The sequence below is a fragment of the Dendrobates tinctorius genome, unplaced genomic scaffold (genome assembly GCF_039654945.1).
Source record: "Dendrobates tinctorius isolate UK_male_01 unplaced genomic scaffold, ASM3965494v1 ptg000120l, whole genome shotgun sequence".
In the NCBI taxonomy this organism is placed as follows: domain Eukaryota; kingdom Metazoa; phylum Chordata; class Amphibia; order Anura; family Dendrobatidae; genus Dendrobates; species Dendrobates tinctorius.
The window spans coordinates 42,074,522-42,092,957 of NW_027361788.1; the positions used below are offsets into that span (position 1 = coordinate 42,074,522).

The 18,436-nt window shown below is 44.7% G+C and overlaps 1 protein-coding gene across 1 annotated transcript in view; it reads right to left on the reverse strand.

Moving 5' to 3' along the window:
* Positions 1–18,436, reverse strand: part of LOC141046673 (ficolin-1-B-like) — a 170,447-nt gene that overhangs the window by 151,726 nt on the left and 285 nt on the right. The window contains exons 2-7 of the mRNA XM_073541249.1: positions 14,326–14,439; positions 13,882–13,935; positions 6,210–6,263; positions 4,818–4,871; positions 4,193–4,246; positions 1,903–1,956 (exon numbers count right to left, since the gene is read on the reverse strand). Coding sequence (XP_073397350.1) covers positions 1,903–1,956; positions 4,193–4,246; positions 4,818–4,871; positions 6,210–6,263; positions 13,882–13,935; positions 14,326–14,439 — 384 coding nt within the window. The remainder of the gene's footprint in view (positions 1–1,902; positions 1,957–4,192; positions 4,247–4,817; positions 4,872–6,209; positions 6,264–13,881; positions 13,936–14,325; positions 14,440–18,436) is intronic.

Genomic DNA, 18,436 nt, shown 5'->3' on the forward strand with positions numbered 1-18,436 from the left:
ACCTCCAACGCACGGAAACACCCTGACCCGGGTGTATAGTGCATGCACAACATAAAGAAGGATTTTTCCAGCGTCTCCAGGAGATAAAATAATAATTGCTTTATTGGGAATATAAAATCTTCATACCATCAGGTAAAAACGACATAAAGAGGCGTATGGAGGGGAGCAATTTCCTACGTGTTTCACCCTGAAAGGGCTTAATCATGGAATGCTTAATGCACTATACGGCCACTGAATGGCAGAGCTTTTCATAACCATGTATGTGTTTAGCATCTGGCAGTATTATTTCTTTTTCATATATATATATATTTCATATTAGTCATTTTGGTCTTAGGACACTGGTCTTTGTGAAGTAGTTAAAGTAGTGATAATATTTGCTAGGAGTTACCAAAGAAAGGTGTAGCCGATACACATAATCAAAAGGAGGACAAAAAAGTACCATCTAAAAGATATCCTTTATTAAATATATTGAAATTCAATAATAATATGACAGTAAATTTACTACCAACATAGAGTAGGCCGCCTAGAGGATTCCAACACAATAAAGACAAAATCACCATCATCTGGTGTCTCCTACAGAAAAGGTAGGTGTTTTTAGTGTGGTTGTGACACCTCAGCATTCACGCTCTGTGACTAAAGGCGCAGTAGGCATCAGACCGGAACCTGCACATCATCCTTGTATGGATTTTTAGAGGTATGTGTTTGGAATAAAGCTTGAAGACTTTTTATTTTCGGATGTGCCTGCCCATCTCTTCTTTGCATTGGATATTTCTGGCAGTCAGCAGCATTGGAATGGCACTCCGGGAAAATAAAGACAAATGTGAGTACGATGGAAGTGTTCTCTTCTGGTTTTATGGAGTAAATTCCCTATCAGTATGTCTTTGGAGTCTTTTGGCACACACCTGCATACTGATAACCTTCTCCATGTGTGCGAATCTAATGAAACACATTGTTGTAACCAAGCGGCCTTAAGACATCCTGCGCATGCGTGAACCAGATGGAGCTCATTCTTGGAACACCCCGCACATTTCCTGGAGTTCTTCACTAAGTGTTATACTGTAGTCTGTCAAGGTTCCCCAACTCCAGTCCTCAAGGCCCACCAACAGATCATGTTTTCAGGATTTCCTTAGTATTGCTCAGGTGATAATTGCATCACCTGTGCAATACAACGGAAATCCTGAAAACATGATCTGTTGGTGGGCCTTGAGGACTGGAGTTGGGGAACCCTGGTCTATATGGTATTATTCCCAGATGTTCTGTTTTCACCCAATGGAGATACCGTTTTCATTATGTCTGTGTGGGTTACCTTATATTCCCTATATTGTGGTACATCAGGTACATCAGGTGGCAGTTAATTGTCTTGTATGGCTTATTATGGTACATAAGGGCCAGTCTTCATTGAGCGGGGGTGCCAGTTGCATTATCAGAGTGCCAACCTCCCCGATAAGGCAGAGTCCTATTAGGGATATGATAGGGGAATTAGTTTTGTCATTATTTCCTACCCTATAAATTGTCCACTTATAACTATTTATTAAGAGGAATTTTTTTCATTGTTTTGGAAGCCTCTGGGTGGCCTACTCAGGTTGGTGGTAATTTTATTGTCATAATATTATTGAATTTTAATATATTTAATAAAGGTCATCTTTTACATAGTACAATTTTTTGATAATTTTTGCTCCTCGTTTAGAGCTACTGAGCATGTGCAACCACCAGCACTAGACACATGAGGTGGATGTTCTCAGAAGGAATCAAACCAACACCAGGTGGCGCTATAAAAAGTATGTAACGTATTGCAGCTCAGTCAGGCATGGACAAGAGTGACGCTGTGTCTAGGAGAAAGTAGCCATGCTTTCCTAAACTTACACAACCCCTGTATTAGAAGTCTACATGATGTGATCTTACCTTTCTGGCCGGTTAGTCCTCTGTCTCCTGTTTCTCCTTGAGATCCCGGGTTGCCTTAGTTAATTAAAAATATATATTGTACTACCGCTATATATTTTATTTAGTAGTTATAAATTAAAAACCAACAGATGACAGAGACATTATACCAGAGAAGTAAAAAATATAATACAACATAAAAACCAAACGTACATACCATGTAGATAAAATAGGATGAGATACTAGGGTGTAGAGGTGAACAAATTACCCGAAAATTTATTTCAGACAGATTTGCTCAGTTTGGCAAAAAGATTAGATTTGGTCTGACTAAAATTGGTCCGAATAAAAAAAGTGATAGAAAATTCTCTCCAGACCCCAAAGCTTAATAAACAGAGGAAAGGGGTTAAAAAGAAATAATAAACATTATACACTTACATACAAGCTCTGGAAAATGTTAAGAGACCACCACATCAAAACCCTGTCATGGGCAGCCCATTTTCCAGACCTGAACCCCATTGAAAACCTCTGGAATGTAATCAAGAGGATGATGGATAGTCACAAGCCATCAAACAAAGAACTGCTTACATTTTTTGTGCCAGGAGCAGTGTGAAAGACTGGTGGAAAGCATGCCAAGACGCATGAAAGCTGTGATTAAAAATCACGGTTATTCCACAAAACATTGATTTCAGAACCCTTACTGAGTTAAAACATTACTACAGTATTGTTGTTTCTAAATGATTATGAACATGTTTTCTTTGCATTATTTGAGGTCTGAATGCACTGGGTTTTTTTTTTAATTTTGACCATTTTTCTTTGTCAGAAAAAAAATACAAAATTTTTTCCTTGGAAAATCGGAGCCATGTTCTCAGAAGTTTATAAACTAAAAGAACAATTTACATTTTACTCAAAAATATGGTCTCTTAATTTTTGCCAGAGCTCTATCTGTGCTGTCGCAGCTCCCCAGTCCTCCCATTTTGGTCTTTGAATCTTCCTGTTCTCACTTTCTATGCCTCCTTCCAGTGCTTCCTTCCTGCTCTACTCCCTGTGCTCCCTTCCTATCTTCCATTCTTGTTCTCCCGTCCTGTTCTGCTTTCCTGTGCTCCCTTACTGTTCTGATTTCCTGTGCTCCCTTCTTGTGTTCCATTCCTTTTTATGTGGTCTGTTTCTGTGCTGTTTTCCTATTCTCATTTCCTTTGGTCTCTTCACGTACTCCCTTCTTGCTTTCTTTTCTTGTGCTCCCTTCCTATGCTCCTTTTCCTGCATTCACTTCATTTGGATCCTTGTAGGTCTCCTTTCTTGTGTTCCCTTTCTGTGCTCCATTCCTGGTTACTTTTTTATGTTCATTTGATGGGCTCCCTTCCTGTCTCCTTTCTTGTGCTCCCTTCATGGTCTCCTTTTGTGTTCACTTCCTGTCCTTTCTTCCTGGTTTCCTGTCCTGTACTCTTTTCCTGTTATCAGTTCCTGTTCTCCTTTCACATTCTCATTTCCTGGTCTACTGTCCTATGCTCTTTTCCTGTTCTACCTTCCTGTTCTCCTTTTGTATGCTCTCTTCCTGTTCTCCTTTCCTGTGTCCATTTCCTGTGCACCCTTCCTGGTCTCCTTTCCTGTGTCCATTTCCTTTGCTTCTTTTCTGGTCTCCTTTCCTGTGTCCATTTCCTTTGCCCCGTTCCTGGTCTCCTTTCCTGTGTCCATTTCCTGTGCTCCTTCCCTGGTCTCCTTCCCTGTATCCATTTCCTGTGCTCCCTTCCTGGTCTCCTTTCCTGTGTTCACTTCCTGTGCGCCTTTCCTATTTTCTGTTCCTGTCATTATGTGTGGGATGACATACATCATTGATCTAATTGTTGAAAGGATCATGGAAAAATGCAGAGACAAGCGGCAGAGGTCAGATGAGGAGCTGGCCTTTGTACAGGTGAGTATATACTGCTTATCATTCTTTATCCTCTTCTTGGCCCTCAAAATTATGAAGCAAAATGATGGCTGGCTGTCATTTTGCTGATTTCATGTGAGTGGAATCTCAAAAATTTTAGATTTCCCAGAAGCTGACATTTTTGGATAATTCATAATGAATTTGATTTGTTACAAACAGATTCACTCATCTTTAGTAGGATGTTCTTTGAAAAACTCAAGATGCTTTACTGACGATGTCCACCAACCCATGAAAAGCTGCTCATTTTTGGGGGCAGGGTATAAATGGCAAAATGCTAATGAAGAAGGGATTGCAAGGCAACACTGAGACAGAGTCTAGAACAAGGTAGCCATGTTTTCCTACATTCATACATCACCCATATTTGAAATCTACATGACCTGTTCTTACCTTTCTCTCCTTGTAGTCCTTTGTTTCCCACATTTCCTTGAGATCCCTTGTCACCTTAATTAACAAAAAATACATAATACAATAAGCGTTTATAAAGAAATGTGATATCATCCATAGAAGCTGAATGTAAGTAGGTGCTACTGAGATCCATCTACAGGCCAATCATCCACATGGGTTTTAATTGGCCAATAAAGGTCACCAATGAATTGAATTAGACAGAGCATCTAAAAATTGTCTTCACTGGGCGCTTTGTAGAATTTATACATTCTGACAAGAAGAAATTAACTCTAGTGTAATGATTTTAGTGGCAGTCCTGTAGAATAGCAGGAATCCTTCCTGTGCACACGTACACAAAAATGTGAGCGGTGGGACTGAGCTACTGAGCATGTGTGACCACCAGTAGCAGACACATAGGGTGAATGATCTCAGAAGAAATCAAACACCAGGTGGCACCATAACAAGCATATAATAGTATGGGCTGTGCCTGCTATTACAGCTCAACCCCATCGTACGATTACCAGACACAGACGATGGAGAACAGTGACGGTGTGAATAGAAGACAGTAGCTATATTTTCCTAACCTCATACACTCCCTGTATTAGATGTCTATATGACCTGATCCTACCTTTCTCTCCAGTTAGTCCTGTGTCTCCTGTTTTTCCTGAAATTCCCAGGTCACCTTTATTAATAAAAAAATACATAATGTAATACATAAATGTCTGTAGAGATGTGACGCCTTAACCCTCCACAAGACAGGGGCAGAGCACAGATCCATCTAACTGTCAGTCATCCACATTGGGTATGTACACAGGATCTGAGTGGTGGTACTGAGCTACTGAGCATATGTGACCATGAGCACTGGATACATAACTGTGGGTGGACATTCTCAGAAGGAATCAGATGGAAAGGGCCAGTGGGGTACAGTATAGCGCCAGATCAGCCACGATGGGTGGAGGAAAACAGTAAAAGGTGAGTGGGGCAGCAGTAGCTAAGCGTGAGGTAGTAATAGGAAAGCAGTTTGGAGAGATATTTTGGAGGAGGTCGAGGGAGTCCCACCATATGAATACCAGACATGTCCATAAACAAAAGTAAGATTGGGGCATATTTATCAGACTAAATTTGCCAAAATCCTAGTAAAATTTTTGCCAAAAAACTGTCTTTTCTGACTTGCACCTTATTTATTATGTATTTTAAGGGGTAAGGTTTCTCCTTGTGGAGAGTGACATACCAGCTCTGGCTTGTCAAGGTAAGGAGAATTATTCGCCATGCAGTGCTCCTCTGAGAAATGTAGTATCCAAATTGCCTCTTCAGAGAGAGAAAGAGGACTTGACTCTATAGCGCCACCTGTTGGAAGTAGCGATCCTACAAGTCACAAATAGAGTTGAGCGAATTTGTTCGTATTTGGTCGCCGAATCTGAATTTGCCATATTGGTGCCATATTCGTGCCGAATGTATGTTTGATGATCCGTTCCAAACATGTTCGGTAATTTCTACTCCCATTGACTCTAATGACGTTCGGCTGTGTTCGAAAAATATTGCAAAAGCAATATTCTATGCTGATCATATTTGCAACCGAATCCGAACAAATTCGCTCAACTCTAGTCACAATCAACCCTTTAACAAGTCTTGTAATATGACTTAGGATTTTAAACACTTTTTACAACTTGTCCAACTAAGAGGTGGGACCTGCAGAAATGTTGGGAAAGGAGCTGTATAATGTGTCAAAATTGTGGCACACATTAAAGGCATGAAGTAAACCAACTAATAGGGTATGCAAACTTAGAGTAGGCAGTCTTAAAATCAGATATATCAAACAGCATGAACCACTGGGATGAATCCAGTGCATTTTAAGACCACCTACTACTAGTCTAATTTTACATGATTTAAGAATTATAAATATTTGATAGATAAGCCCCAGTGTGCCCAGAAGGAAAGCATGTTTGTTCTAATCTCTCACCTCCCTTTGCCAATGCATATAATGAAGGGTGCTGCAAATTTTCTCCACACCCGAAATTACCTTTTTGTCCAGTGGGACCCTGTTTTCCCCTTTCCCCAGAAGCTCCGTTATCACCTAGATTCAAAGAAACAGTGAAAATAGTTAACAGAAACAACATGATTACATATATCATTTTGTGGTCTCTAAATGGATAAAGGAAGCCCCCATCAGCAATATGTGAGCTAGGAGACCTCAATACTCTTGGTCTGAACAAATATAAGTAGTGGATATAAGTCACCTATCACAAGTATATCTTGACTTGTAACTGTCATGCTGCAGTACTGCAGGTAGATGCAGAGTAACGCAAACTCCACTAGATGGCAGCATAGCTGACCAGCAGCACTGCAGCGAGGCTGCCACCAGGTGGCATCAGAATAGTCAGAAAGCCAGGTTGATACCAGAGAGTTGCGTAGTAGAAAGGGGAATTCCAAACACAGAGTCAGAGGAGCGCCAAAAGGTCAGTGCAGGTCAGTAGCAGAGGTATCAGAAGGAAGAGACAGAATCAGGTCAGAGCCAAAGCCGAGTCGAGTACCGGGGAATCAAAACACACAGGGACACACAGAGTCAGGATGGGAAGGAGCATAGAGATATAGCAGACCCTGACACACGAACAAGGCAGAGAAAGTTAACCCCTGACATGACCAGACCGGAAAAGGAGAGACAATAATAATAATCTTTATTTATATAGCGCCAACATATTCCGCAGTGCTTTACAGTTTAACAGTTTCAAAACAAGTCATAAGTAACAACGTTAACAATACAATAATTAAAGCAAAATAAGACGACCCTGCTCGTGAGAGCTTACAAACTACAATGAGGTGAGGGAGATACAAAGTACAGGTGTGTATTTACAATGGTGTATTTACAATGAAGGTCCAGCCATCTTCAGGGGGTGGGGGTTAGATGGAGATAGTGAATGGGCTACACACGCACACTTACACATAGAATGACTTTGATTAGTGAACGTGATAGGCCGCTCTGAACAAATGTGTTTTGAGGGAGCGCCTGAAACTAAGCAAATTGTGGATAGTCCTGATTTCTTGGGGTAGAGCATTCCAGAGGATAGGAGCAGCATGGGAGAAGTCTTGGAGTCGGGAGTGGGAGGTACGGATTAGTGCAGAGGTTAGTTGAAAGTCGTTTGCAGAGCGCAGCGGCCGATGGACAGAAATGAGGGAAGAGCTGTAGGGGGTTGCTGCTATGTGGAGAGCTTTGTGGATGAGAACAAGTACTTTGAATTGGATCCTATAATGAATCGGCAGCCAATGTAAGGACTGGCGAAGAGCGGACGCATCCGAGTACCGATTAGTCAGACAGAGGACCCTGGCTGCTGCATTAAGTATGGACTGGAGATGGGATAGTCAAGTGACGGGGAGACCAATTAATAGAGCGTTGCAGTAATCCAGGTGGGAGTGGATCAATGCTACAGTGAGGGTTTTTGTTGTTTCCATGGTGAGAAAAGGGCAGATTCTAGAGATGTTCTATAAGTGTAAGCGGCAAGAGCGGGCAAGAGATTGTATATGGGATGTGAAGGAGAGATTGGTGTCAAACATAATACCCAGACAGCGCGCCTGCTGCCGGGGTGTTATTGTGGTACCACCCACGGAGAGGGAAATGTCAGATTTAGGTAGGTTAGTAGACAGCGGGTGCAGAAGAAGTTCAGTTTTTGAGAGGTTGAGTTTCAGATAGAGAGCGGACATGATGTTGGAGACTGCAGACAGACAGTCACTGGCGTTCTGTAGTACAGCAGGGGTAAGGTCGGGGGAAGACGTATATAGTTGTGTGTCATCAGCATAAAGATGGTACTGAAAGCCTAATCTGCTGATGGTCTGTCCAATTGGGGCCGTCTAGAGAACGAAAAGAAGGGGGCCAAGGACTGAGCCCTGAGGTACCCTGACTGCAAGAGGAAGAGGAGATGATGTGGAGCCAGAGAACAAAACACTAAAGGAGCAGTCAGAGAGATAGGAAGAGAACCAGGAGCGAGCAGTGTCCTTAATGCCTAGTGACTAGAGCCTAGAGAGTAGGAGATGGTGGTCAATAGTATCGAAAGCTGCAGATAGGTCAAGAAGAATGAGCAGAGAGTGGTCACCGTTACGTTTTGCTGTCAGAAGGTCATTGGTCATTTTGATGAGTGCAGTTTGTCGAATGTAGGGGGTGGAAGCCGGACTGTGAAGGGTCTAGAAGGGAGTGAGTGGAGAGGTAACGGGTAAGGCGGGAGTATACTAGGCGCTCCAAAAGTTTAGAGATGAAGGGGAGATTGGAGACTGGTCTGTAGTTGTTTGTGAAAGATGGGTCGAGAGCGAGTTTCTTTAATAATGGAGTAGCGATGACGTGTTTGAAGGAGGATGGGAAAATGCCCGAGGAGAGGGAGAGATTAAAGATTGTAGTTAGGTGGGTTGTGACGACTGGAGAGAGAGACTGGAGGAGATGTGAGGGAATGGGGTCGTAGTGCATGTAGTCGGACGAGGAGAAGAGAGGAGTCTGGAGACTTCTTCTTCGGTGATGGGATGAAATGTGGAAAGTGAGCCAGGGGAGATGCAGGAAGGGATGGGAGTCACAGCACTTGGTGGTTGGGAGCAGATTTCCTGACGGATATTATCTATTTCTTCTTTAAAGTGGGAGGCCAGGTCATCAGCACAAATGTCTGTGATAGGGGCTTGTGCTTTTGGCCTGAGGAGGGAGTGAAAAGTGTCAAAAAGTTTCTTGGGGTTGTTAGCTAGTGAGGAGATCAGGGTGGTGAAGTAGGTCTGTTTGGCGAGGTGATCGTTATAGGTTCTTAACATAAGTTTGAAGTGGATGAAATCTTCTGGTGTGTGGGTTTTTCTCCATAGGCGTTCAGCACTCCTAGAGCATCGCTGGAGAAGTTGAGTTTGCGATGTGAGCCAGGGCTGTTTTACTCTGTGCTTGGAGGTTCTGAGGGTGAGGGGAGCTACTTGGTTAAGGGTGCTTCTAAGAGTGTCGTTGTAGTGATGAACAGCCAGATTAGGACAGGAAAAAGAGGAGATTGGGGACAATGATGAGTGTAGAGAATCTGAAAGTGTCTGAGGGTTAATGGCTTGTAGATTTCTGAATGTGTAGTAGGTAGGAGATAGCTGGGGTGGGCGAGGATTTGTGAGCGTGAAGGAGAGAATGTTGTGGTCAGAGAGTGGAAGCGGTGAGTTATTTAGGTGGGAGATTGAACAGAACCAGACAAAGACCAGATCAAGGGTGCTACCGTCCTTGTGTGTCTCAGAGGTTAAAAGCTGCGAGAGGCCTAGAGAGGTGGTTAGTGATAGAAGCTGGGATGCAGATGTGGAAGTAGGGCTGTTAATGGGGATGTTGAAGTCTCCCAGGATATGGGTTGAAAGTTCTGAGGACATGAAGTGTGGCAGCCAGGCTGAAAAGTGGTCAAGGAAGTGGGTGAGCCTGGGGGCCGGTATATGACCGCTACTCTGAGGGAGAGGGGACGGAAAAGCCTGATGCTGTGGACCTCAAAAGAAGGGAATATGAGTGAAGGAACTGGGGAGATGACCTGAAAAATGCATTGTGGGGACAGGAGTATGCCGACTCCACCACCATCTCTGTTTGTGGGTCTTGGGGAATGAGAGAATTGTAAGCCACCATAGGAAATGGCAGCAGGAGAGACAGTGTCAGAATCCTGAATCCAGGTTTCAGTGATGGCCAACAGATTAAGAAAGTTGTTCAGAAAGTAGCTGTGTAGGAAAGGAAGCTTGTTACAAACAGACCGTGGATTCCAGAGGGCACAATTAAAAGATGGAGATGAGGGAGTGCAAGTAATATTAATTAGATTATTAAGGTTTCGATATGAGGTAGGGGTTGAGGTTGGGGGATGGTGGACCAGGGTTGGAGGAGATGTCCCGTGAAATCAGAAGGAGTAGGAAGATAAAGAGCAAATAGTTGTTGGAATTGTAAGTAGTTTTTCTCTGCGATGTGTTTGGGCAAGATGGGCTGAGGTTTCTCAGGAAGGTGAGGAGTGCATGGGAGCTGTACATGGGAGAGGGAAGTATAGAGGGGCTAATGTGTATGAGTCATGATGGAGGGGGGATGGGGTGGTGAATGTGGATGGCAAGGGAGCAAAGGAGGATTGAAATGAAGCACATGGATAAAAGAGAGAGCAAAGTGTGGGTTACCTGACTCCTGCCCTGACTAACTGCCATGTATAACTGCCTTTTTCTTGATGCTTAGCTTCTCTGCCTTTTTTTGATGCTTAGCTTCTGTGATGCTTTGCTTATGGGATGCTTGCGTGCTGCACCCCACACTGCGTGATTCCCCTTAGGAACTACTACATATATAGGCCACACTACAGGGTCAGGAGAGAGGGATTGTGGGAGCTGGTTGCGTATAATTTGGCAGCTGGGGCCAGCACACCAGGAGTTGGTTAGATGATCTAAGGCACTAGACCAGGCTGTGTCGATATGCTATAGCACCTTCACCTGATAAGATCTAGAGAGGCCCCAGTCACGGGTCTAAAGCATTAAGTAAAAGTATTAAGGGCCTGTCACACTAAGCGATATCGCTAGCAATATCGCTATAACTTGTGACGTTATAGCGATATTGCTAGCGATATCGCTGTGTCTGATACCTCCGACCCGCTCCCCTGCTGGTTATCGCTGATTGCGCGACAACGTCCTGGACCGTTTTTCGTCGTCAGCTTCCTGCGGCACTTCCTGTGGAGAGACGAGCGTGGAGCAGGGCGGGAGGGCGTCAGAATCGCCTAGTGTGACAGGTAAGTAGCGACCCCCGACCCCTGCGATGTCGCTGGTGAGATCTGCCTGTGTGGCAGCTCACTAGTGACCACTTAGCGATGTACCAGCGATCCTGACCGCGTCATATCGCTGGTCGGGATCGCTGGTGCATCGCTAAGTGTGACAGTACCTTTACATACAGTGCAACAAATGAATTATACCAAAGCTTTAGCAAGCACATTAAAATATGCAGCAAAATGGTAAAGCAGCAGAAGACAGACACCAAGCAGAAGTATGGAGTTGTACCATTTGGATATATTGTAGCAGAAAATAGGGGCAGCAGAGGTGGGAAGTTGTACCATTCAGGCTGCTTGCTAGCAGTGAATGGAGTAAATACATGCAGGGTGGATCAGTTGATTACCATTTGGATATATTTCAGCAGAAAATAGAGGCAGCAGAGGTGGGAAGTTGAACCAAGACAAAGACAAGACAAGACAAAAACCCGGTCTGGATCATGACAGTAACATTTTTACATTTGTAGATTTTATTTAAATTATTTTCGTCCACTCATAGTCTCATCTTTCAAAATGATTCTGATTGCCATTGAAAACAGACAACAATGTGGACACAGACATGTGACCTAGCATCTGAGTGGAAAGTGGAATGTACACATAAGATAAAAGTTGTCTGATCCTGTCGATATTGACAGGATCATCTGGTTATGTTGTGCATTGGGGTCTGCAGAGTTCACCAAACCCAAACCTTTGCTCCATCTTCCCAATGGGAAATAAGCATGAATGCTTGACAAAAGGAAAATAAAAGGTCGGTGTAACCAGTAGCAGGCTCTGAACGATCCCAGCTCTCTGTATTGGAATATTCTCAGAACTGTAAATACATATATTTCAGAAAACTCAAAATAAAAATCTGAATTAGATGTTTCCATGTGTAGTGCGAATATAAAAATGGCTATTTTTGAGTCCATATTGAAATATATAGAATGAATTCTATATATTACATAGCTGCATTTCTGATCAAACAGTAACAGTTACAGACAGACAATGATGTAACCTCTGTCTGTGGTGGGTTTATCAGACCATTAGATAGCTGCATTTCTGATGTGACAGACAATGCTCCCAAGTGACACAATCTTGAGAACGGTTGTTTCACAAATAATTCTAAGTTTCTATATTTGTCATTGTAAAACATTAAAGTTTATTTAACCTCTGGCTGTGGTGGTTTTATCTAAAACCATGGGGCTTTTATATTGTTAGGGTTTACGACCCATTGTCTGATGATTCCATGATATCTCAGTTTCATCCAATCTTGAAAGCCGGCCTGTTGTGAGTTCATTTTCCCCTTCACTACTGAGGCCCGAGGAACTCCCTCTTCTGGTGAAGAAAGGTAGTGAGCCTGATTATCAAACACCTGAGCCTAATGATGATGACTGGCTGAGTGGAGTTACGGACTGGATATAAGGCTGCCAACGCCCTTCTGCCCTGCGGGTGATTTCTCTGTGGGATCCTTGGAGACCAGTCCGAATTCCTGCTCTTCTAAAGCTAAGTTTTCTGCTCGGCTTTTTGCATTTGTGCTTTGACTTTGTTTTGCTTTGTTTTTCTGGATTTCTGCCATTCCCTGCTGGGGTGAGCTGAATTCCTTTAGCTCTGTCTTCTGAAAATACCTGAATGCTGATTTAGTTTTTGAAGCCTAGCTGCTTCAGGGTCTTTTTCCATATCAGCTTGTTGGCTTATGTCTTTGATAGGGTTTTGGCAGATTGCAGACAGCAACCTTCCTTTCCTGTTCTGTTTAGTTAGCTTGGGCCCCATCGTTTGCTCAGCCTATCTTTCTATCTGTGTGAGTGTTTTTTCATCTTGCTTCACCGTCATTATATGTTGGGAGCTGCCTTTTACTTTGGGGTCTGCTCTGGGGCAGTTTAGTTTTCCTTTTCTGTCTTTAGGCTATTTAGCTCTCCGGCTGTGATCGAGGGGTCTAGGGCACCGTAGGAACCCCCCACGGCTACTGCTAGTTGTGTTGATAGGTTCAGTGGTCTGCAATCTGATAGTTGCCAACTTCTCTGGTTTTCTGGACGTAGCTTCTATTTTTGTGTCTGCCTCCTACGGTGACTCAATCATAACACCGGCCACTGGAAGGGTGAGATGAAACTATTAGTTACACATAAGTGTAATTTAGTATATAAGGCCAGAGAAACATGACTTAAGGGGGCTTTACACATAGCGATATCGCTAGCAATATCGCTAAAGCGTCACCGATTTTGTGACGCAGCAGCGATATCGCTCGCGATATCGCTACATGTGATACTTACCTCCGACCATCTCCCCCGCTGGATATCGCTGATCGCGCGAGAACGTCCTGGGCCATTTCTCGGCGGCGGCTTCCTGCTGGCGCCGACGAGCAACGCGTGGCCGCGGGCGGAGGACGTCATCATCTCTGCGTCTGACAGGTAAGTAACGACCGCTGCTGCGTCGCTGCTGAGATCTGCCTGTTTGGCAGCTCACTAGTGACCATTTAGCGATGTACCAGCGATCCTGACCGGGTCGTATTGTCGGGATCGCTGGTGCATCGCTAAATGTAAGGTGCTTTAAGACAGAAGCAAAACTGGATACCTGTATGTGTACAATGTCGATACCTGCATAATTGGGGACGCCCATGCAGTGTTGTGAATCTTCCAGGGGATCTCTGTCTGGGTGTTGCTTCTCTGATATTCCAGACGGATGATGTTTAAAAGCCTCTTGATGATTGATGATGTGAGTATACTGTATATAGCTAATCTTTATATATCCTTAATCATTATATGTATTCAATCTTTATATGTACTTAACCTTTGTATGTTAAAATATACAAAAGTGTACGCAATCATACTATCCAATCATACTATTCCTTTAATTTTGTACCTTGAAATAAAATTGCGTTATATCGCAAGCAGTAGCCTTCTTTAAAGTCGTATCCGAACCTTAGTGTTAAAAACTTGGCAATACACCATGACGTGATCTTACCCTTTGCTCCGGTTAGTCCCGTGTCTCCTGTTTCTCCCGGAGGTCCTTGGTCACCTTAAGTACAAAGAAATACTGTACATAATCCAATATCTACCGTAAATGTCTGTAGTGTCTAAGTCTATTATCACAGAGATAAAGCGGCATTTATCTAGTGATATCTGCTAGATAAGAGGGGGGTCCAACTACTGAGCCCCCCTCCAGATCACTGAGACAGGTGACACGTCTCCTTGTTTGGAACGACACCACTACTAAATCTCCATGGGAATGCTCCAGAGAGAACGCAAATTACTTGTCCTGGAAATCTCTGGTTGTCTTACTGTAGGACCCCATGATCTAGTAGTTGTCACCTATCCTGTGGCTATATAGATGAAGTATACATAAAAACATTACAGAATAGGCTGCTTGTATTTTTATTTGACTGCTTTAATCATTTACATGATTTACCTTTAAGTCCCTGGGGTCCCGGAGGTCCCTGCAGTCCTGGAGGTCCAGGGATCCCTGGGTATCCTCCTAAAACAGCCATCTTGTCAGATTGCCCAACACCCATTAATTTTATACCTGTGAGGAGATATACAGGAGGACTTGTCATATTTTCTGTTATTATGATTTATTAAAAACCACATACAAATACACAAGAAAGGACATTAAACCATAAAATAAATCTTTTGTGTACTGTCTATACCAGGGCTGTGACTTGGTTATGTTTTGTTCTAACTGGAGACAGGGAAGTAGGGGAGAGGATTCTGCTGCAGTCAGTTACAGCCACACGCAGCACAGTGAGGAAAAGTGAGGGGGAACATGAACTCACGAGACACAGAGAGGTTTTCTTTTTGTATCACTTTTAATTGTAATAGGGACAACCTTTTGGAGATTTCACAAAATGTATTTTTTTTTAATCTGTACTTGGTGTTCTTTTAAGAATTTTTTTGCCCAATGTACCCTAAAGATTACACAGGATGGCAGTTGTCCTGCTGCAATCATGTACCAGAAAAGTGGATTCTCTAGACCACAACCTATTTGACACTGGCTAAGCAGAGATGCATAGATGCTTTACGCTCAATCTCAAAAAGACAGTATGGATTTTGCTGAAGGAATGTCTTCAGGCCACTGTCCTCAGAATAGTTACGGATTGGTGGTTGGAGCACTCATCTGGTAGTGGCATGGTCAGGGGTAAGGCCAGGAGCCATTACCAGCATAGCCAGCATGTGACAAGCCAGAGTGCAAGATGGAAGTATGTTCAGGAACAGAGTAAGGTAACTGGTACCAGATGAAGAACCCAAAGCTTGAGGTAGGGGAAATATCCAGGAACAAAGCAGAGGTCAAGATCAGGGTTGATCAAACATCAGCATCAGGATAAAAGCACAAGGAAGGAGAGCTGTGGCGCCCCCAGGAGTATGGTCACTGCAATGGCATTACCTTCCTCGTAGGGAGTGTGATGTCATGCTTGGAAGCAATAAACGATCTCTCTGGCAGTTAAATACAACACACAACACAGCTCCCACTCCAGGCCAGCAGAGGGAGCTCTGAACCCAAAACTGGGGGAAGAGCAGCTCTCTGGGGGCCAGGAAGGGGAAATTAGGAGTTCGTTTGATGAGGGCAACGTGTGTGGACGTGAGGAGAAGAGCTGGGGGATTGAGCAGAGAGTTCATGCTCATTCCCAGCTATAGCGCATGATCTGGAGTCTGGTATCCAAGGCTATATGGACAATGATAGTCCTGCAACAGAAACCGGAGGAATAGGAAGCTGTGAATGCTCTGTTCCCACCTAATACTCGGAGGCACAACAGCAACGTGTGAGCCAGAAGAGAAAGGCTACAGCAGTCTGCCAGACGAGGGAGTTCTAAAGAGCAGTGGTCCCCAACCTTTTTTGCACCAGGGACCGGTTTCAAGCAAGACCATTCTTCCATGGCCCGGCAGGGCGGGGATGGAGGTGTTGCAGGGACGGGGCTTTGGTCATAAGGGGGCGGGGCTATGGACGTGGTTGTAGTGTAGCAGTGCATACTTATAATTAAATAACATTTATAATGTGACTCAACTCACCATAGGTTTTGAATAAGTGCTCCATCACCCCCTTCTCCCCATCACTGCCTTCACCCCATCACTGCCATCTCTCCATCATTGCCTTCACCCCATCACTGCTGTCTCCCCATCATTGCCTTCACCCCATCACTCCCCTCTCCCCATCATTGCCTTCACCCCATCACTCCCCTCTCCCCATCATTGCCTTCACCCCATCACTCCCCTGTCTCCCCATCATTACCTTCACCCCATCACTCCCCTCTCCCCATCATTGCCTTCACCCCATCACCCCCTTCTCCCCATCATTGCCTTCACCCCATTACTCCCTTCTCCCCATCTTTGCCTTCACCCCATCACTCCCCTCTCCCCATCATTGCCTTCACCCCATCACCCCCTTCTCCCCATCATTGCCTTCACCCCATTACTCCCTTCTCCCCATCATTGCCTTCACCCCATCACTCCCCTCTCCCCATCATTGCCTTCACCCCATCACTGCCGTGCCGTCTCTCCATCACTCCCCTCATGGCCTTCTCCTCATGTCCCCATCTCCTCCAGGGCCAGGCTACACAAACACAGACCAACACACATACACACACACACACACACACAGACATACATGTACACACACATTATACATACACACAGACACCACCTCTCTCCTCTCACCTGCCCGCCGCCCGCGCTTCCTCGCTCTGACACAGCAGCAGCGCGCTCTCCTCTCTGTGTCAGTCAGAGACAGGAAGCGCGGGCGGCGGGCAGGAAGCTGGACGGGTCCTTGCAGCTCCGCTCCTGCTATTCCCTCTTGCAGGCAGCGGAGCTGCTTGGATCGCTCCCTGGCCGCCGCTAAGAACTGCTGCGCGCCGCCCCAGCCCCCGCTACGCCACTGACCGCCCCTGGCTCCCCTTGTGTCCGCGGACCGGCAAGGGCACTGCAGCGGCCCGGTGCTGGGCCGCAGACCGGCGGTTGGGGACCCCTGCTAAAGAAGATAAGCAAGTGGAACTTCTGTGTAACACAGTACTGCAAGTACCTAAAACTAAGCGCTAGGAAGGAGACTACACAACCCATCTGCCTAGAGAGATTCCTAAGTTGCTTCCAGGCTAGCCTGCTCCTGTGCCATCTGTAATCTGGACCCTGAACTGCATTTGCCAAGCAAAGTAAAGGTAAAGAAACTGCACCCTGTTGTGTCCTTGCCTTCTTCCTGCAAACTCTCCAGCACTGCTACATCTCTGTGCCAAACACTACACCCTCTTCCTCAACACCTACCCTCTTCATCTACTCTGCCCTGGGACTACAGCCCTGCCTGTGGAGGGCTACACCATCATTGCTGCACCCCACCATCTGTCCCAGAGGATCTGTCTGCAGCGTCGGCTTAACATCTTCATTGCCGAACACCACAGGTGGTGTCACGAATCATTCACTCATAAACTTTATTCCATCACTTAATCCCTTTTACATGGGCGCCCAGGGCCACGGACCGGGTCACCGCTGCTGTGACATTCCCCTCTGAAAGACCGGCCTGGTACCGAGTACCCCACAGCCCTGGGAGGGCGATCCAGAGCCTGGAAAGAACCCAAAGCGTGCAACCAAGGCATGAGATCCACTCCTAATCCAGCACCACTGGTGAAATGGACAGAAGATAATGCTGGAGCAGCAGTAGAGGAGTTGCTTAAAAAACGCAAATGGCTGTTGGCTAGAACTGTGATGCCCAACACGCCCTAAAAATGGAACCTGGTGAGTAACAGGTTCAAGAAGATCCCAGCCGGGCACCTGGGGCACCTTGAAACATAAAAATGGATTGTCCAAATAAGACTACCCCACTAAAAGAATTGTATAGATAAAATTAGAGTTGCATTGTGGTATGTATTATGAATCCGTGTGCCCCTTCCTATCAGCTATAACCCTCGTCCTAAATGTTGTTATGATTATATAGTGAATAGGTGGAGGGCACAGAAATTAATAGTATGTGAGAGGAGTTCAACTTCACACAGATTTATAATGTATAGTAGGGGCCATATGGTGGTCCTAGTACATGGCAGTTTGATACAAGAGGGTTATACTTTACAGTAGAGTCACAGCTTGGATAATAGAAAAAATTGGAGTCAGGCTCAACATGACTGGATTTTCCTTTTCTTTTTATTTTTCAAAAGAAATTATAGTGCGTACAAAAGAAAAAATTACATGGTCGACATGATCCAGTCGACGTGTTTTTCGACTGCACTAAGCAGTCTTACTCATGACTGCAGTCGAAACGTGTCATCTGGGTCATGTCGACCATGTAATTTTTTCTTTTGTATGCACTATATTATCTTTTGAAAAAGAAAAAGAAAAGGAAAATACAGTCCTGTTGAGCTAGACTCCAATTTTTTCTATTATCCTTGATGGTAGGCCAGGGCGAGACCGGTGTCTGAGCCCCAAGTGGATGAGCATAGAGCAACTGGTTGAGCCGGAATCAAATTTTTATGAGCCACAGCTTGATCATATTTTGTATATTAAGCCCAGGCTTTTAGTATACAGTGTGAGGCAAGGGGAATGCCATT